We start from the raw sequence: 21,644 nt of genomic DNA, 5'->3' as shown, positions 1-21,644 counted from the left end.
CGCCATCTTGTGTCTTCTCCTTTCTGTCCCTTTCGTCGAAGATTCCTCACGCCGATATTTTCCTCTTTCGTTGGGGGACACACACACACACACAATTCACTCACCCCACACCGGGTTTCGTCGCCCAAAAATTTCCCGTTGGGGCTCTTAAAAGAGCCCGAAGGTCCGTTGGACCTGGAGCCGCCGAAATGTGCGGCTTAGCTGGTCATCGCCGCAACCGGAAGTGTCTCCAGCCTTTTTAAACACACGATCAGTTTTACAAGCTAAATGCTGCGCAAGATCCAATCTTAAAAATGTGGCTTTACGGTGACATCTGATGGCGACATGAAGGTGGAGGTGGCACAGTGGGTGCCTTGCGCCAGAGTTCTCGTTTTTTTGGCCCTTTTCATCCACTTTTGGGGGGAACTTTGTGAACTGTCTTCAATAAAGTAGTGGGAATTAGAGGATGTTGAAAACCCAACAAAAAAATATGGCACAAAAAGAGCACCAGCCTACCTGCAGGCCCAGGTTCGGTGCGGTGTTCTGTGAGGAAAGATGGCAGGAGCAAGCTCACAGGGTGGGGTACTGCCCATTACGGTGGACCAGCCACGTGATGGCGGTGGAGTTTGAGCAGCAGTTTGCCAAGCATTTTGAGCTGGGGAGGAGATGATGGGAACGCTCGAACTGTTGGTGGAAGATACGCTGACCTCGATAAAGGAGGCTCTTGGAAAGAGATCAGAGACAGTGCGGGTGCATGGTGAGGTGTTGATGGAGGTGGAGGAGGCATTGTCATTGTCGTGGCACAGCGTCCAGCTCGCCTTGCTGGAAGAGGAGCTGCTGAAGGTGGAGGAAAGCAATGAACGGCTGAGAGCCCAAGTGGAGGATCTGGAGAATAAGTCACGGTGGCCGAATCTTGGATTGAGGGGTTGCAGGGTCCATGGCCAACGGAGTGCTTTGCGGGGATGTTCGCCAAATGTTTGGGGAAGGAGGAAGACATCTCCTTCTTTGAGCTGGATAGGGCTAATCGGTTGCTCCAGCCGAAGCCAAAGGCAAATGTTTAACCAAGAACTGGAATAGTCTGTTTTCATAGCTATCAGATGAAGGGGAAGGTCTTGCGACCATCCGAGCCTGGTGTGGATAGGTTCAGACAAGCCTAGGATGTGTAAATGGTGGGAGATGGGGAGCGGTTTCAAGAGGAAGTAGTTGGAAGGTTTCTGGCTTGGCGGGTGTGGGGGGATTGTAGTTGGTTGATAAGTGACTAGGAACAGGGCTTGGTCCCAATTGTGGAGTGGAGCCGATTTTGGGTGGATGGTGGGCCCAGGAAATTTAATGAACTTTAGAGCTGATGTGCTGCTGCTGCAGGAGACCCATCTGATGGTGAAGGACTACGTACGACTTCGGAAGGGTTCATAATATATATTCAAGAATTAAATTCTTTATTATGGGGAAATCATTGTTGTCGGGGGTGAGGAAAGCGGAATACTCTGTGATCGTTATTTCATATCAAGCTCCACACTTGGTGGATGTGGTCTTGGCATGTACCGAGGCCGGAGTGGAGGATGGATGTGGCGCTGCTTGCAGATGGTGTGGGAACATAAAAAAAGGTGATTGACGATTATGCGGGGTTCAATAAAAATGGGGAGGATATGCCGTCAGTGGTATGGGAGGCGCTGAAGGTGGTTGTAAGGGGAGATAATCCTTTATAAGGCGCAGGTAGATAGGGAAGAGAGGAGTGGCAGGTAGACAACATTTTGTCAGTTGAAGGGAGGTATGCGGAAGATCCGACTCCGGAACATTTTGGCCAGGAGAAGGGGTGTACGAGTACGGGAAGAAGGCCAGTCGCTTCGCCAGGCGGCCTCCCGGGATATTGTTCGGGTCTGGGGTGTGTGTGTGGTTTTTTGGGGGGGGGGGGGGGGTGCGGCTGCACCAGAGCAAGTGAATAAGGCCTTTGAGGAATTTTATAAAGGTTGTAGAGGTCGGAGTCCCCAGGGGATGAGTCAGATATGACGGATTTTTGGAGAGGCTGGAATGTCCCGCTGAGGAAGAGGATAGGGCAGGGTTGGAGGAGGCAGTGGGGATTGAGGAGGTTCGGAAAGCGAAAGGGAAGATGCCAGCAGGTCAAGTACCGGGGCCAAGTGGGTTCCCGGTGGAATTTTAAAAGAAGCTTTTGGACGTATCGGCGTCGCTGTTGGTGGAGTACTTTGAGAATGCGGTAGCTAGGGGGATAAGGATCCAGTGGAGAGTGGGTCCTAAAGGCCAATATCCCTGTTAAATATGGATGCCCAGATTCTTGCCAAAGTGTTGGAGGAGTGCCCCCCCCCCCCCCCCCCCCCCCCCCCCCCGCCCCCACAGGTGGTTGGAGGAGATCAGACAGGGTTTCTCTTGGTTTCTGTGGCTATGACTCATCTTTCATTTCCCCCACCCACTTTCTATGTCTTTTACTTTAACAAAGGGTCATCTGGACTCGAAACTGATGTGTTGGGTGTTCTGGATCACAAACAGGTCACCAACACTTGAAGTGGTGCAACTCTATTTTATTATAAGGTTAATTATATTAACATCCTTGAATTGTGGGTAAATGCAATACCAGCTTTAACTGTTGACCCTTGCCTAGTCCTAACCAGGTGATGCACTCAGCACATGGTGAATGTCTGTGTTGCAGGCTGTGAGCTCTGTGTTCCGAGCTGGCTGCTACTAGAATGAGCGGGAACTCTCCTGTCCCATCTTTATAGTGCGTGCGCTCTCACTGGTGATTGGCTGCGGTGTTGTGTATGCTGATTGGTCCCACTGCATGACCATCAGTGTGTGTGTGTGTGTGTGTGTGTGTGTGTGTGTGTGTGTCTGCACCATGATATACTGGTGTATTGTTGCTCGTTTTAGCCTTAGTCTAATTGCTCTTGTTCTATCACCTTTGCTCGAGTCGCCAGGTATCTTTCTGATACCGCCACGTGGTTCAAGTCAGAGTAACGATCAATAATCCAACACACCGCTTAGTAAGAGTTAAATCAACGCACATTTATTATATACAGTAATCAATACTTATACATTAATTCTACTTCTAAGCTACTTCCTACAACTAACAGGCCAATACTTAACTTTGGAAATGGCCCACCAGGTCAGGGAAACAAATGGCCTTTCGTATGGGTTCTGAGCCTGCGGGAGTCAAAGCTGGTACAGGTCGATAGCCAGGAGCGCCCATCTCGTAGCGAGCGTTGAAGTAAGGCTTACGATTCTAGCGGCTGTTGCAGAAGGTCAGCAGAAGGGTCTCGAAGGATGGAGAGAGGAGAAGAAGGGTTGATTTGAACTTGGCCCCTATTCCTATAGTCCCCAGGGGCTTCCCGCCTCTCAGGGTGGACCTTGTACCTGGTTCCAAGTGATTGGACTTCGTCCCAATCACTTGGTTCGATATTCTCCAATGCTGGAGCGATTCCTTGATCGATGGGCGGTTTCGAGGTGGTCATTCACCTCTCTTTGTATAAGCCCCTGCTGGCGCCGAAAAGTCTGGGTTGACTTTGTGTGTCTAATTTGTAGCATATTGTTCCCAGGGATTGCTAATTAGTATGCAGATGGCTGGTTGTGTTGTTGTGTTGATGGCTGCAGGTATCGATTCTGTCTGGCCTCCCCAGAGGCGAATACACGGTTTTACCTTCAGCTGTCTGTTTGAGTCCTGTTGGCTGATTTTCCCATCAGCCTCTTCCGTTTGCCATTCTAATCGGGAGTTAGCCATTTTAACCGGCTACAGTATATTATGACAGAAACGTTGGTTCTTTTCTCTCCCTACAGATGCTGCCAGACCTGCTGAGATTTGTCAGCATTTTCCCTTTTGGTTTCAGATTACAACCTCCGCAGTAATTTGCTTTTACGGAGGGGGACAGTAGTGGATGGGGGGGGGGGGGGGTACTTGGGAACGATCTTTTGTTGTATGGTGGGGGATATAATGGGGCTGCTCAATGGGGCTTCTTCGGTGTACAAATTGAATTTGAAGAACGAGTGCTTTTTGGTCTCCCTGCCAGGGACGGGAGCTGGCTTGGTGGGGATTGCCGTTTCGTGTGGCCACTACTTCAGCTATCTGGGGGTGCAGGTGGCTCAAGATTGGGCCCGGCTCCATACATTTTACAAGTCTGGTGTGCAGGGTCAGGGGAACCTCGCCGCATCATTAGCAGGCCAGGTGCAGGCAGTAAAGATTAACATTTTGCCCCAGTTATTATTTTTTTTCCAGTGTAACGGTCTTCTTGCCGACAGTGCTTTTTATGTGGGTGGAACGGTTGATTTAATTGTTTGCCTGGGCAGGTAAGGTAGCAAGGAGTCGGAAGATGGTGCTTCAGAGAGGGCGAGTCAGGGGGTTTGGCTCTTCTGAATCTGATGTATTATAATTGGGAGGCAAATGCAGAGAGGGTGCAGGGCTGGGGTAGGGAGCCGGAGGTAATGTGGTGAGATTGGAGGTAGGCTCTTTTCAGGTGTCAGGGCTGTGGGCGCTGGCAACGGCGTCGCTCCCTTTTGCCCCAGGGAAATATTCGGGTAGTCCAGTGGTGGTGGCCATATTGAAGATATGGATGCAATTTCAGTAGCAATTTAAGCTAAGGGCAAGGTCGAAGTTGATGCCGATCCAAGAGAATCATACTTGTCCCTGTGAGATTGGATGCTAGGTTCCAGGGCAGGGGTTGGTGGAAATGAAGGACTTATTTCTGGAACGGTGGTTTGCAAGCTTGGAGGAGTTGACTGAAGTTTGGGATTCCACTGGGGGGGCAGTATATGTAGGTGCGGGAGTTTGCAAGGAAGGTTTTCCCAAAGTTTCTGGTGACATTGGCCTTCATTGTTGCAGGGCGTGATGTCGGTGATGGGGTTGGAGGGAGCGGGCCCCATCTCAGCCACTTATGGGAAGATTTTGGAGGAGGATTCAGCGTTGTTGGAGGGGATTGCGGCCATGTGGGAGGGGGTGGCGCTGGAGGAAGGGTTATGGTGTGAGGTTTTGTGGCGGGTGTATGCCTCAACTTTGTGTGCAAGATTAATACAATTAAAGGTGGAGGGCAGCATGGTGGCGCAGTGGTTTGCACTGCTGCCTATGACGCTGAGGACCCGGGTTCGATACCAGCCCCGGGTCACATCTGTGTGGAGTTTGAACATTCTCCCCATGTCTGCATGGGTCTTACCCCCACAACCCAAAGATGTGCAGTTTAGGTGGATTGGCCATGCTAAATATCCCCTTAATTGGGAAACAAAATTATTGGGTGCTCTTTAAAAAATTTTTAAAAGGTGGTGCACAGGGCACTCCTGACGAGGTCAAGAATGAGCTGGTTGTTTGATGGGGTGGAGAACACTTGCAATTGGTATGGGAGGGGCCCGGCGAACCATGTACATACATTCTGGTCCTGTCCAAATTTGGAGACATTTTTTGTGGGTGGGGGGGGGGGGGGGGAAGAGTTTCTGTATCTTAAGACGGTTAAGTTCCCCTTGAGGGGGGAGGAGCCACTGAGGGTTCTATAGATGAGCGTTATCCGTACCGTACATTTTTTGGTGGTTTTAGTAAAGTCGAATTTTCTTTTTTTTAAATATTTTTATTTGTTTTTTTAACATTTTATACATAAAACAAAACAACACAAAGCAAAAAAAATAACGGTTGCCCCCCCCCCCCCCCCAACCAAACAACACAGAGGCAAATGGTCTTATCTTTGAAATTTGCAAAAAGAAATTCACTTTCCATTTTTGGTAGAAATGGTAGGTTTAGGCCTCTTGGATGTCCCTGCTCCTCGCTTGCATTTTCTAAAGCCAAAATGACAACGCCCAGCTTATTCCAGGTTTTGGTGCGGTTCGACACCAAGCAGACTGGCCAGTGGTGCAGCAGTTCAGTAACAATGTCTTGGGTGGATAATTGGTTTGTTTAAACAAAAGTTTCTGATTGGTCTGTGTGCCAACATTTTGCTCTTTTTTTAAAATTCTGCAGCGGCTTGCATTTGCCACCAATGGGACTAGGTTTACCATAAACCCCCCCATACAGAATCTTGGCTTAAGACTCTGGGATTGACCGGTTCATCATGATCGACTGTTTGGAGACCACAGCTGCAAATTACTTTAAAAAAAAAAAAATCACACAGTAAGTAGTTGAAAGGTTATGGTCTATAATTTGTAGCGATCATGATGGCAAAACTGTCTGCGTCTCCTGTCATTATTTCTCTGCACAGACAAAATGTTTTGCAGACTTCACATGATCAATTACACCCTGAAATCCAGAGATTCTAAATGCGCTTGCCGTCCCGGTTCCTCCAGATTGCAATCAAGTAGAAATCTTTTAATTGATAAGTCGCCCTTTTATTATTAGTCTCATTATAAAAAGCCCTTGTAAATAGTACATTTTGTGGAATGACGTATAACAGGACTTTCAATAGCATACTAAGTTTAAAATTATTGCTAATAATATCCTCATTTAATGCAATGTATCAAGTACTTCTAGCTTGAATTGTCAAATGCATTTATTACACCACATCTACCATATCAAAGAGACAACAGGAAACCCTCCAACTGAAACTTTCTCACACCTTATTAACACAACCAGAAGGCAATTGATATCTCTCTTGTCCGTGTTGGGGTGTTTATTTTCCACTTTGCAAAAAAGTGCCTTTCTTTCACAATTCAAGGAATCATTAGACCCATCATGACTATGCCATTATGAAAACTATCCCTGGAATTTACTCCCCTAACTGGGAAGGCAAGTTGTGAGGACACAAAAAGACTGCAACATTATTTAACTGAGTAGATAGAAAAGAGGCCAATATAATGAGACTGAAAATATCCACTTTGGTGGGAAGAATGGAAATGCAGGGCACTTTTAAAAAAGAGAGACTAGTTAATCATAGAACCCCTACAGTGCAGGAGGCCATTCAGCCATCGAGTCTGCACCTACCCTCCGAAAGAACATCCTACCTAGGTCCAATCCCCTGCCCTATCCCCATTACACCACCTAACTTTTGGACACTTGGGGGCAATTTAGCATGACCAATCCATCTAACCTGCACATCTTTCGACTGTGTGAGGAACCCGGAGCACCTGGAGAAAACCCACGCCGACACAGGGAGAATGTGCAAACTCCACACAGTCACCCAAGGTCGGGATTGAATCAGGTCTCTGGCGCTGTGAGGCAACAGTGCTAATCACTATGCCACTGTGTTTGTTGTTATTAGGAGGATTTGTGTGTCGCAATTCACAAATCAAAAAGTTAACATGCAAGTAATTAGGCAACAGTATTTTGATATTTATTGCAAGGGAGTTGGAGTGCAAGAGTCAGCAAGTCTTGCTACAATGATATGGAACTTCAGTGAGAGTACACTTCATGTACTGCGCACAGTTTTGTTCTTTGTACCCAAGGAAGGATATACATATCTTAGAGGAGGTAACAAAGGTTAACTAGATTGATTCCTGTGATGAGAGGATTTCCTATGACGAGACATGTCTTATGCATAGAATGGGCGTAAACTCTCTGCAGTTTAGAAAAATGAGAGATGACCTCATTAGTACATGGAGGGTTTGACATAGTGGCTGCCAAGAGGCTGTTTCTTCTGGCTGGAAAGCTTAGAACGAGTAGCCAGTTATTAGGACGGAGATAGATTTATCATTCTGAGGGTTCTGAATCTTTGGAATTCTGTCACCTAGAGCGCAGTAATGTTAAGGCAATGATTATAGTCAAGACTGATACAATTTTTGAACATCAAAGGAAATTTAAAAAATGGGAACAGGACGGGAAAGTGCAATTGATGGAGAACGTCAGCCAATATTTTACTTAAAGGCAAAACAGACTAGAGGGGCATAGTATGACACAGGCTCCTATTATGTTCTTACTTTGTTCTGTAGATTTTTCCCTGTTAAATTATTTCCAATTTCCCATTGAAAATTATTGAATCTGCTTCTACCAGAGTAACAGGCAGTGCAATCCAAGGCTAACTAGTTCTGTATTTGTTGCCTCATCCCACCTCAGATGGTGTCCTCTGCTTAATGTCCCTTGTCCCTGGAAGCCATTCTACAGTGACTACCAAAATCCTTTTTTTGAACACCTCTATCAAATTTCCCTTTCATGTTCCTTGTTCCACCAAGAACACATCCAGTTTTTCTAGTCTCTCCACATAAAAATATTTTTTTAAAAGCTTTGACATCTTTCCCGAAGTGCCTAGAATTGGTTACAACACTAACTGGTGTTTTAGAAAGATTGAGCCTAACTCCCTTGCTTTAGTTCCACTATTTACAACAATCCTGTATGCCTTTTAAAAAGCAGGTTGCCTTTCAGCCTGTGTTTTCCTCCTCTGCTGGCCTGCTTTAGGGTTCTGGTGCTTGCACGGGAGGGCAAGAGACAGGCCGGAGCCAAAGGCTGAGAAACAATTCACCATGGCCACTCACCTTCACATTACCCATTGGTCCTCCAATCACAGAATGTTTCTCCCCTGCATTTGCTGATGATAGTCTTGACTTGCTTGCATAGGCGGGAGAGAAATGGCCTGTGATTGGGGAAGCAGCCCCTTGTAGATTTGTCGCTTTCATTTAAGTGCATTTTGAACAGAGATTCCACAGGCCAGATAGGGAGGCATGGCAAGCCGGATTCTGGCATGTTGGACAACCCTGTTTTAGATTATATTGCCTCTCATTCTTCCTACATAAATGAATTGTTTCACACTTCGCTGCACTACATTTCACCAGCCACATGTCTGTCCATTTCACTAGTCTATGACCTTATGAAGACGTCTGTTACTACCTGCATCACAATTTACTACATTGCAGAGTTTCACATTTTTGCCAAACTTTAAAATTATGCCCTGTATACCAAAGTCCAGATATTTAATAAATACCAAAAAGAGCAACAGTTCCAACGCGGAGTCTGGGAAACTCCTTGGTCTGAAAAACAACCTTTACCACAACGTTCTGCCCCTTAGCCAATTTTATATCCCCACTGTCACTGACTCTGATTCAAGGGTTGCAATTTTGCAAAGTATATTATGTGGCACTTCATCAATTGCCAAGTCTACATACACATCAACCCTCTCCATAACATCAAGAACTCAAAACTAGTCAAATACAATTTGCTTCAACAATTTTTTTCCAAGCCCCAAATAATTTTACGTCAGATTAATAGAGCATAGAATCCCTACAGTGCAGGAGGTGGCCATTCGGTCCAGAGTCTGGACCGACCCTCTGAAAAAGTACCCTACCCAGGCCCACTCCCCCACCCTATCCCCATAACACCACCTACCCTTTGGACACTAAGGGGAAATTTAGCATGGCCAATCCACCCAACCTGCACATCTTTGGACTGTGAGGAAACTGCGGCAGCCAGAGGAAACCCCAGACACAGAGAACGTGCAGACTTTACAGACACTCATCCAAGGTCAGAATTGAATCTGGGTCCCTGGAGCCAAGGTTGTCCCACCTAGCCGACCTATGTTCGAAACCTCTCAACTTCCTTCTTAAAACTTGGCTCTCTGACCAGGATTTTGATCCCCGTCTTAATTCCTCTCCATGTGGTTCAGTTGGAAAATTGGGTTTTATAATGCTACAGCACCCAGGTAGATTTTACAAAATGACACGCGTTAAATTTCAGTTTATTTTATTCCTGAGCTATCCTGGAATCCTTCAATATGAATGGAATCTACAACTATTCTCTCCTCTAAAAATCATTTGATTTTAACTCGGCTTTAAGGTCCTGTATTATAAATACCATATTGCATTTCTCATCTTTCTGGCTTTCAAAATGTGTTTAAATGAATTCTAGATTCATATAGAATTGCATTGTTTTTATATTTTTCTTATTCGCAATTGACTTCATCTCTCACGGTTTCTAAACCTCCTTCCTATTTCTAATAACCTTTCATTATTTTCTGCCCCTGTTCAGTTTATTAGATTTCATTCTCTTCTCAGGTCTCGGATATTTCCCACCCTCCAGACACATCAGTTGATGTCCTTCCCACTACTCCATTCACCTTTTCTGAAAAACCATTATTGTTGCTGGATTCAGATCATCACCATCCTTTCCTTTCCCCCTGAACTCACTGGTGCTCCAAGAGTCACTGACTATCCACATTCCAGTCCCAAATACCAGGTACATATTGGACAGTTCCAGTACAGAGGCTCCCTCCACCTGTAACCGTGATGTCGGAGTGGTCAATCACTTCCCTCTATCATCCACTGTTCTGTTCCCTCTTCCTTGCAGGTTCTTGCACAATATTTGGACCCTTCATAAATTATGTGAATATGTCTCTAAGTTTCTCCTTCACCAGCATTAGGCTGATTGATTGGCCTGTATTTGCTGGATTTATCCTTTTCACAAAAACAGGGGTATAACATTTGCAATCCTCCAGCCCCATGACAGCATTCCCAAATCCAAGGAGGATCGTAAGATTTTGCCAGAGCCTGTAATTTCCACCCTTTGTTGCCTCAAGATCCTAGGATGTATCCCATCTCGACCAGATGACTTTTCTATTTTCAGCCGTGCCAAATTTCTGTTTTTATTCAATTCACTTTCTTGACATCCTCCTCATGTTTTTACAACATTGCATCTGTCTTCACTAAAGAGGATGCCGTCAAAGTGCTAATTTAGTACCTCAGCCATGCCCCACTGTCTCAAGATAATTTTCATCCTGAATAAGCCACACACAATTGTCTTCCCTGCTATTCTCTTTACCCCTCTTATTTCCTGCACTTTCGGTAATCAGCTTGGCTCTCAACGGAATTAAGAATCGACATTTATCATGGCATTTATCATATATTAGTATAAATTTATCAAAACTTGATAAATAATTTTTATCAGCTACTGCTTTCAAGTGAGCTTTGTACGATTGGGTAATATGTAGGTCACCAAATTGAAGAATACAGATAATAAAGCATGGGGTTATGTGGGTTTCCATATAGTTCTGATTTATTATTTTATATTAATTTTACCAGTTGCCTATCAAGTAGTTAAAAATAAACTTCCAGGAATAATTATTGCAGCCATCAGGTTCTGTGTATAAGTATTACCTGAGGTGAATCAAAAGGGTAACGGCCGCTGAACTTGAAGAGAAGCTGAAATTTCTCTCCTTCATATAATGTACCTGGAGCTCCTTCCATGTCTACAATCCACCTGCAAAAATAAAATTAATTATGTGGTCTGTATAAAAGTGCAACTATTTATCGCATATCCATGTCAACATAGCAACATTGCCACCTAGTTAACTTTCTGTTGAGGAAAATAATGAGATAATTTGCAACATAAAGTGATGAGACATGCAACTGCACCTTTAATAACCCACTTGACCAGCACTATTTCTACTATATGCAGAGGGAAGAACACAGATCCGCAAGAAAGAATTAGATACAGCTCTTGGGGCGACAGTAATCAAGGCATTTTTGGCCGGAAGGGGGGGTTCATAGTATTGAATCTGATGGCCAGCCGTGATCATAATGAATGATCGAGCAGGCTTGAAGGGCCGAATGGCTTCCTCCTGCATATTTTCAACTTTATCAATCTCCCACAGCAGAGGGAGACAGCACCAGAGTTGTCACTGAACGAGTAATCCAGACACCCAGGATAATCCATTGCGGGCTGGGTTTGAATCCCACCAAGGTGGATGGCAAAATTTGAATTCAATAAAAATCTGCAATTACAAGTCTAATGAAACCATTGTTGATTGTTGCAAAAAAAAACCTATGGTTCACTAAAGCCCTTCAGGAAAGGAAATCTGCCGTCCTTACCTGGTCTGGTCTACATGCGACTCAGGTTGCCCTCAAAAATGATTTAACAAGACACTCAGATGTGTCAAACCTCTAAAATGTCTAAAAAGAGTGAAGCCAGGTGGACCACCCTGCATCAACCTCGGCACCAGATATTACAACAGTCCTGTTGATGCTGTAAAGTCCTCCTTACTAACGTGTGACAAAGTTGGGAGAGCTGTCGCACAAATATGTTAAGTAACAGCCAGACACAGTGATGCTTATGGAATCATACCTTACAGATAATGTCCTATCCCACAATCAGGATAGACCCAGCAAATTGGCTTGCAGTCAGGAGGGAGTTCAGGATACTCAACAGACTCTGGAACTAGTGTTTCATTAGCAAGGTTACCTCCTACGGACTACCATTTTGGCTTCTCCATGTTGAACAACACTTGGAGAAGCACGGAGCGTGGCAGGAGTGCAGAATGTTGGTGGGAGGGACACTTTAATGTCCATGGTTGCACGACTATTAGCAACTAGGCTGGGTCTGCAGCAGATGGTGAGAGAACAAAGAGGGAAAAACGTATCTGCCCTTCATCCTCACCAACTTGCCTGCCGCAGATGCGTTTCCTCCAAAAGGAGTGACTACCGCACAGTCCCGTCTTCACATCAAGGATACCATCCATTGTGTTGTCTGGCCCTATCATTGTGCTAAATGGGAAAGATTTTGAACAGATCTAGCAACTCAACATTGGGCTTTCATGAAGCACTGTGGGCCATCAGCAGCAACAGAATTGTATTCAACCACAATCTGTAACCTCATGGCTTGGTATTTTTCCCCATTCTACCATTACCACCAAGGCAGGGGATCAACGAAGATTGCAGGAGGGCATGCCTAAAGCAGGACCAGGCATACCTAAAAATGAGGCTTAACCTGGTGAAGCTACAACACAGGACTACTTGCATGCTGAACAGCAAAATAAATAATTGACAAGACAGAGAAGCGATCCCACAATCAACAGATCACATCTAAGTTCCAGAGTCTTTCCAAATCCAGTGGTAACAAGAAACTGAAGGCACTGGATATTGCAACGGCTATGGGCCCTGCCAATATTCCAGCAATAGAACCCAAGACATGTGCTCCAGAAGTTGCTTGCTTGCTGATAATTGCACAACATTCAACACATTCGTGACTCCTCAGATACTGAAGCAGTCCATGTCCAAATGCAGCAGGACGTGGACAATAGCCAGGCTTGGGCTGACAAGTGGCAAGTAAGTTTGGGCCGCACAAGTGTCAGGAAGTGGCCTTCACCCACAAGAGAACCTAACCATCAACCCCTGAAATTCAATGGAATTACTATCGCCAAACCCCCCCTGGAACTGGACTAGCCATAAAAATACTGTGGCTACAAGGGCAGGGCAGGGAATTCTGCAGCAAGTAACTCACCTTCCAACTCGCCCCCCCTCTCCACAACTTAGATTCATATAGCATCTCTAACATAGAAAAGTTTCCCAAAGCAGTCGAGTCATAATTTTGAAAACTGGCATGAAGTATTGTGTAAAATATTTGATGGGTTAATGAAAAGGCTGTGATGAATAGATTCCGTTTAAGAGGATCTTAAAAGCAAAGAATGTGAAACGGTTAGGCATCAAACTCCAGAACATGGGGCGCCTTGGCAGCTAAAGACAGAACCAGCAATTGAGTGGTGAATTGGAGAAGGGGCCATAAGGGGTGCATGGTAGCACAGTGGTTAGCACAGTTGCTTCACAGCTCCCGCATCCCAGGTTCAATTCCTGGCTTGGGTCACTGTCTGTGCAGAGTTTGCACTTTCTCCTCGTGTCTGCGTGGGTTTCCTCCGGGTGCTCCGGTTTCCTCCCACAGTCCAAAGATTGGCCATGCTAAATTGCCTTTAGTGTCCAAAAAGGTTGGACGCAGTTACTGGGTTACAGGGATAGGGTGAGGGTGTGGTCTTAGGTAGGGTGCTCTTTCCAAGGGCCAGAGCAGACTCGATGGGCCGAATGGCCTCCTTTTGCACTGTAAATTCTGTGAAAAGCCCAGATTCAGAGGAACATAAATTTTGAGGCAGTGGGGAAGGGCTTGGAAATTTAGGGACAAATAAAAGCCCTGAAGAAGTTTAGCATTAAAATGAAAGTTGGAAGGCGCTAGGTGGCAAGGAGCCAATGTAGCTTAGCAAGACCTGTCGCAGAATTGGGCAACAGCATTTTGGATGAATTGAAGTTCATGGAGAGCAGAGGAAGTTGGTCAGAAGAACATTAAATAGTCAAGTCTGGAAGACAAATGCATGAATCGGGTTTCAGACATGGAATGAGGAAGGGACACAAATGTGGAACATTACTGGAGGTAGAAGCAGGCAGTCTATTTGATGGAAATCATGATGTGCTGGAACCTCAGGTTGGAATCAAGAATGCGGAGGCTGTGAATGGTCTGGCTCAGCTCGAGATAATGTTCAAAGGGGGTTGGAATCAGTGGCACGGCAATGGAATTTCTGGCAGGGTCTAAGAATGATGGCTTCAGTGTTACAAATGTTTGACTTGGATAAATTACAGCTCATTCAAAACTACCCAACATCAAACAAAAAGGCAGTAAAGGGTTGACATTGGCGATGTGAAGGTAGAGCTTGATGTCATAAGTATTTGTGTAGAAGATGCCGTTAAACTCTACAAAAGCAAGGTGTAATTTGGGAAGTTATTCCCGGCCAGACTCTGGGTAACATTTAAGAGGAAAGAGCTGTATTTTTTTTAAAAATAAATGTTTTATTCAAGTTTTTCCAATCAGCATTTTTAAATAACAAAAATAGAAATACAGATAGTAATTTAAAAAACCAATAAGCATAGCCCAAAGCTTACAATAAAACTATTTACAAAACACAATTTTTATTTTTTTTAAGAACAAGGTGGGTTTTGTCTCCATGCCCAACTCACATTATATCAACAGTACCCCCTCCACCAGAACCCCCCCTTCCCCCCTACCTGAACCCCCCCCCCCCCTCCCCAGGATGCTGCTGCTGACACTTACTGCTCCCCTAGAAAGTCAAGGAAAGGTTGCCACCGCCGGGAGAACCCCATCAAAGAGCCTCTCAAGGTGAACTTTATTCGCTCCAGGCTGCGGAACCCTGCCATATCGCTAACGCAGGTCTCCACGCTCGGGGGTTTCGAGTCCCTCCACATTAACAAAATCCGTCTCCGGGCTACCAGGGAGGCAAAGGCCAGTACCTCGGCCTCTTGCGCTTCCTGCACTCCCGGATCCTCCGCCACCCCAAATATCGCTACCGCTGGCTCGCCTTCACCCGAGCGTCCAAAACCCTAGACATCACCCTTGCAAACCCCTGCCAGAATCCTTTAAGCGCCGGGCATGCCCAAAACATATGGGCATGATTCGCTGGACTCCCTGCACACCTCAGGCACCTGTTCTCCACCCCAAAAAACCTACTCATTCTTGCCGCCGTTACATGCGCCCGATGCACCACCTTAAACTGGATGAATTTGAGCCTGGTACATGAGGATGCGGAGTTCACCCTGCCCAGGGCATCGGTCCACAGGCCCTCACCCAGCTCCTCCTCCCACTTGCCCTTCAACTCCTCCACTGAGGATTCCTCTACCTCCTGCAGCTCTTGATACATGTCCGACACCTCCCCCTCCCCTACCCAGACGCCACCCTATCCTGGATCCTACGTGGGGGCAGCCGCGAGAATGTCCCCACCTGGTATCTAAGGAAGTCCCGAACCTGAAGGTACCTGAACGCATTCCCCGGGGGCAGGCTGAACCTCTCCTCCAGCGCCTGCATGCTGGGGAAAACCCCGGCTATAAAAAGGTCCCCCATCCTCCTAATACCTGCCCTTTACCAGCCTTGGTACCCCCCCATCCATCCTACCCGGAGCAAATCTGTGGTTATTTCTGTATCAGGGTCCACATCGAGGCCCCCCCCTCCCCTCCCGTGTCTCCTCCACTGCCCCCAGATTCTCAGTGCTGCCGTCACCACCGGACTTGTGGTGTATTGCGCCGGCGAGAACGGCAGGGGAGCCACCCCCCCCCCCCCCCCCCCCGGCTACGCTCCAAGAATACCCTTTTGACTTGCGGGGTTTTATTCGCCCACACGCAAATCCCGTAACAATCCTATTCACCCGCTTAAAGGTGGACTTGGGGATGAAAATGGGGAGGCACTGAAATACGAAGAGGAACGTGGGGAGAACAGTCATCTTCACAGTCTGCACCCGTCCTGCCAGGGAAAGCGGGAGCATATCCAATCTTTTAAACTCTCCCTCCATCTGCTCCACTAGCCGGGTTAAGTTGGGCTTGTGCAGGGCATCCCAGTTCCTGGCCACATGTATCCCCAAGTACTGAAAGCTCCTCTCCACTATCCTGAGCGGGAGCTCCCTCAGTCTCTCCTACTGGCCCCTTCCATGGACCACGAACAGCTCACTCTTCCCCACGTTCAAAGCTCACTCTTCCCCACGTTCAAGAAAGAGCTGTATTTTAACACCCCAGCGGAGGCTGATAAGTTCGTTAGATCGAACAAACTGGGGAAGGAACCGCCGCACCCGCAATGAATGCCACAGGGACGGAAAAGAAAGGGAAAATCGGAACAAAGAGCGGAGGACAGACTCTCAGGGGAGAGGGTGTGCCTGGCACCGGGCCCGAGGGGGGGGACAAAAGAGAAGCAAAGAGAAGGTGAGATAGAGAAGCAGAACAGACACAGGCCTCAGCGGGCACAACCAAGAGCAAGGAACCAAGATGGCACCGCAAACAGCCACTTGGGAGAGCATCAGGGTGAAGGGAGACCCCAGAGGGCAGGGGCGCACCAACGTGATGCACACATAGCTGGCAGCCATGTTGGGTGCCCCCTGGACAAGAGAAACCCCGGAGCGTTGGGGCCCGACCTCATGATGAGAGCGGCGCCCCTGGAATTCTAGACAGCCCCCTAACAAAGGAAAACCCCGAAGTGCAGTGGCGCAACAACTGGGGAAGTATGGGTGATCCCGCAGGATCGGGAAGGAGAGGGGGGGGGGGGGCGGGGGTCAGAACCCCCCCCACCCCTCAGAATTGTTACCTGGAATGTAATGGGACTCAACGGCCCAGTGAAAAGATCCAGAGTCTTCGCCCACCTAAGAAGCCTAAAAGCAGACATAATCTACCTACAAGAGACGCACCCAAGGCAGAAGGACCGACTGCTGGTAAGGAAGGGCTGGGTGGGACAGACGTACCATTCATGCTACGGGACGAGGGCTAGGGATGTAGCAATATTAATTAGTAAGAGGACGAGGTTTACGGAAACCAAGACAGTTACGGACCCAGGGGGAACGGTACTTCATGGTCAGCGGTGTCCTGGAAGGAGCATTGGTCGTACTGGTAAATGTGTACGCTCCCAACTGGGATGACACAGAATTCATAAAGAAGACCATGGCGGAAATCCCCGACCTTGACACAAACCTACTGATTATGGGGGGCAACTTTAACTGCGTGCAGGACCCACTGGCCGACCGATCAAACCCCAGAACAGGGAAAAAGAGTGGCATGGCTAGGGAGCTAGGAGCTTTCATGGAACAGATGGGGGCAGTGGACCCATGGAGGTTCCTGCACCCGAGAGAAAATAAATTCTCATACTTTTCACAAGTACACAAGGTATACACCCATATCGACTTCTTTGCAGTGGGGAAATCGGTGCTTCCAGGGATCACGGGGATGGAATACTCCGCGATCGTTATCTCTGACCACGCTCCACATTTCTGGATGCGAGGTTGGAGACAGGCCGGGCCCAGCGTCCCACATGGATGCTGGACACGGACCCCCTGGCCGACAAGGCCTTTTGTCAAAAAATATCGTGGGCCATAGGCGACTACGTTAGTAGCAACCAAAACGGGGAGATCTCGCCCTGCACGTTCTGGGAGGCACTGAAGGCCGTGATTAGAGGAGAGATCATAGCCTATAAGGCAAGCAGAGATAGGGAAGAGAGGGAGGCCAGGCAACAATTGGTGGACTCCTTTCTGGAAGTTGATAGAAAATACTCCGAGGCCCCGACCGTAGGGCTGCTGACGGAGAGGAAAAAGCTGCAAATGGACTTTAACCTGCTATCCACTAGGAAAGCAGTGTACCAACTCTGCCAGACACGAGGGACCTTCTACGAACACAGAAACAAGGCTGGCCGCCTATTGGCTCACCAGCTAAGAAAGCAGGCAGCCACGAGGGAAATAGCACAGTAAAGGATAGCAGAGGCAGACTGGTAATAGAACCAAAGGAGGTCAACCGGGCATTTGAGACCTTCTACTGGAGACTGTGCACCTCCAAGCCCCCCAACGGGGACGCGGGAATGAAACAGTTCCTAGACGGCTGGAACTACCAGTTGTGGGGGGAAGACAGACGGGGGGAGCTTGAAGCACCAATAGACCTGGGAGAAGCCAACAAAAAAAGTTTCACCACTCCTGGCCCCACACCAAAGGAACATGATCGTGGACTCACTGACAATGGGCACCCTGCCCCCCACGCTAGAGCAGGACATAATCTCACTGATACCCAAAAAAGATAAAGACCCGACGGAACGTGGATCATACAAACCCATTTCACTGCTGAACGTGGATGCGAAAATACTTGCAAAGATCCTGGCCAAAAGGCTGCATGGCCACATGCCAGAGGTGGTCGCAGAGGACCAAACGGGCTTTCGCAGAAAAGGCCTCCAACAGAGTCGAATGGAACTACCTCCTCGAGGTACTGGAACAGTTTGGGCTAGGAGCGGGGTTCACCACCTGGGTGAGGCTCCTGCACAACGCTCCCAAAGCGAGTGTCCGAATTAACACCATCAGCTCTGAATACTTCCAGCTACAGAGAGGAACAAAACAGGGCTGCTCCCTGTCCCCACTCTTGTTCGTGCTAGCAATCGAACCCTTGACGATAGCCCAGTGGGACGTGAAAAGCTGGAAGGGAATCCGGAGAGGAGACAGAGAGCACAGAGTTTCATTCTATGCAGATGACCTGCTCCTCTGTGTCTCGAAGCTACAGGGGGGACTGAAGGCAATCATGCAGATCCTGAAAGAGTTTGGAACCGCCTCGGGCTACAAACTTAACCTGGGCAAAAGCGAGGCATTCCCAGTGAACCCAAAAGGGGGAGGGACAGAGCTGTAGGGGCTCCCGTTTAAAACGGCCCAGAACAGATTCAGTTACCTGGGGATCCAGATAGCCAGAGACTGGACACAGATCCTCAAATGGAATCTGGCCAGCCTGGTGGCGGAAGTAAGAAAAGTCCTTCAATGGTGGGGCTCACTCCCACTCGCCCTGGCGGGGAGAGTGCAGACGATCAAGATGTACTGCCAAGGTTCCTCGTCCTGTTTAGATCCATTGCGATCTTCCTCCCCAAGGCCTTTTTCCAAAACGTAGACAAGTCCAATCATGGCGTTTGTGTGTGGGGGGTAAGAACCCGAGAATTCCCAAACCAACACTGCAAAGAAGAAAAATCAAAGGGGCCTTGGCCTTACCAAACCTACAATACTACAAATGGGCAGCAACAGCACGAAGAGTGAGGGGATGGTTCCAAGAATCCGACACAGATTGGGTACAAATGGAAGAGGCATCCTGTAAAGGAACGACCCTCCGGGCCCTGGCTACAGCAGCTCTCCCATCCTCAACAAAATACACAACGACCCCAGTGGTAGCAGCCACGCTAAGAATGTGGACCCAGTTGAGACAACACTTCAGGATAACTAAAATGTCCCCCACGGCTCTCATCTGCGGCAATCACAGATTCCCCCCAGCCATGCTAGATACCACCTTCAAACGATGGAGGCGGGACGGGGGCACACTGACGGTCGGGGACTTCTACGTAGGGCGCAGACTGGCGACACTGGGCGAGCTGACGAGGAAGTGGAAACTAGCAAAAGGACAGAAAGTGAGACACCTCCAAATAAAACACTTCATCCGCAAAGAGACAGTAGGGTACCCAGTGATAGGCACAAGCAGCGAGAAGCGGGGGATTATGTGGGAAAATATACGGACAGCTACTGGACAGAGCTCGAACACCACTGGACGATACCAGACAAAGAAATGGAGGACGAACTGGGGATGGAGGTAGGGTGGGGACTCTGAAGTGAAGCACTGAGCAAGGCGAACTCCACCTCCTCCTGCACAAGGCTAAGCCTAATACAGCTCAAAGTGGTGCATAGAGCGCACCTGACCAGAACCTGAATGAGCCGGTTCTTCCCGGAGGTGGAGGACAAATGTGAGCGGTGCCAGAGGGGCCCAGCCAACCATACCCACATGTTTTGGGCTTGTCCCAAACTTGCTCAGTTCTGGATAGCCTTCTCCGAGGCATTGTCCAAGGTTGTGGAGGTGAGGCTGAAGCCATGACAATAGTGGCAATCTTCGGGGTATTGGAGCAGCCAGAGTTACACATGGGGAAGGGGGCTAACGCCTTTGCTATCGCTTCCCTAATCGCACGCCGGAGAATCCTGCTCGGCTGGCGATCGGCAGCACCACCCACGGCTGCAGACTGGCTCACAGACCTCTCGGAATTTCTCCACCTGGAGAAGATTAAGTATGCCATCCGAGGGTCGGAGGAAGGCTTCCGGGATACTTGGGGACAGTTTGTCGGCCTGTTCCAAAACCTGTTCGAGGCCAGCAACGAGGGGTAAGCTAAGAATTAAAAAAACAAGATAAATGTACATAGAGTCAGTTAAATGAAGGACAAAATAAACCTCTCTATACAATCATGTAAATTAGCGCGGGCAAGAAACATTTAATGTATATACACAACAGCTGTTTATAAATATGAGAAATGTAAATAGAAAGATTTCCCCCCCCCCCCAAAAAGGATGCCATCAAGGGACATAATGCAGTCAAGGAAGTGAAGAGAGCACTGGGAACTTCAGGAGGTAACTATTATGGGGTAGGAAGATAAGTTGCTGGTCAAAATCCTCAGGCTTCTTTCACAAATGCAAGTCCAGGGCAGCAGGGAGATCAAGGATAATGAAGATGGATAATCCACCACGTTCAATCACAGATGCAATCTGTGATTTTGATTGACAACATGTTAGTGCTGAGGCATGAATAGAAGCCTTATTCAAGGGATTCAAACATAGAAATTGCAAATAGGCAGGTGTTTACAAGGCAGAGGAGGGGTCAGGGTGGATTTATTGAGGAAGTGTTTGTGATGTTTCTTAAAGGGAGAGGGAAGTATTTCTATTAACTAACATGGGGGCTAAGAAGGAGCTTTGGGTGGTCAGCAATTTAGTGAGCTCAAGGGCAATGGAGGGAGATCGCTGGCAAATTATCTCAAGAGGTTAGAAGGGAATATAAGAGACAAATTAGAAAAAATGTACAGGTTAATGGACAAGGCAAAGGAGAGACAGGTAGACAAAAGAAACAACAGAGACAGCTGAACAGATGATCCATATGATGTTAAGAAATTACAGAGAGCACTGGATACAGAAAACGCTGTGCGCCCGCCAACATCCCGGTTGTGGTGATCAAGACTTGTGGCCTAGATCTAGCTATACCTTGAGCCAAGCTGTCCCAGTGCAGCTAAATCACTGACATCTACCTGACGAAGTAGAACATTGATCAACTGTGCCCTATACACAAAATGCAGGAGAAAACTCAAGCTAATTACAACCTAGCACTCTCCTCTCAACTAGCAGTAATGGTACAAGTGTCAACAGTGCCACCAATGCTTGGTTCGGATTCTGCCAGGACCATTCAGTTCCAGGTTTTTTTGCAGCCATGATGCAAACATGAACAAAACATCTTAATTCCAGAGATAAGGTGAGATTGACTGCTTTGAACATCCAGGTAGCACCTGACTGAGTGTGGCTTCAAGGGGTCCTCGCAAAATTTAAGTCAATGGAAATTGGTTTTGGGGGGGGGGGGGGGGGGGGGGGGGCTCTCTGCTCACGCAGGAGGAATATTATTGCAGCAGTTGGAGACCAATCATCTCAACCCCAAGACGTTGTGGCAGGAATTGCTCAGGAAATTTCTCGGTAGAATCATCTTCAACT

The 21,644-nt window shown here is 47.6% G+C and overlaps 1 protein-coding gene across 4 annotated transcripts in view; it reads right to left on the bottom strand.

Annotated features, from left to right (window-relative positions):
- The window catches only part of ube2wb (ubiquitin conjugating enzyme E2 Wb), a 155,780-nt gene that overhangs the window by 86,687 nt on the left and 47,449 nt on the right, over positions 1-21,644 (bottom strand). For all 4 annotated transcript variants that reach the window (XR_011933360.1, XM_072467544.1, XM_072467546.1 and 1 more), the window contains exon 3: positions 10,972-11,074. Coding sequence is in view for 3 of the 4 variants with exons in the window: in XM_072467544.1 (XP_072323645.1) it covers positions 10,972-11,074 (103 nt within the window). In the remaining variant the exon portion in view is untranslated. The remainder of the gene's footprint in view (positions 1-10,971; positions 11,075-21,644) is intronic.

The sequence above is a fragment of the Scyliorhinus torazame genome, chromosome 11, assembly GCF_047496885.1.
Source record: "Scyliorhinus torazame isolate Kashiwa2021f chromosome 11, sScyTor2.1, whole genome shotgun sequence".
In the NCBI taxonomy this organism is placed as follows: domain Eukaryota; kingdom Metazoa; phylum Chordata; class Chondrichthyes; order Carcharhiniformes; family Scyliorhinidae; genus Scyliorhinus; species Scyliorhinus torazame.
This window is presented reverse-complemented; position numbering and strand designations above follow the sequence as displayed.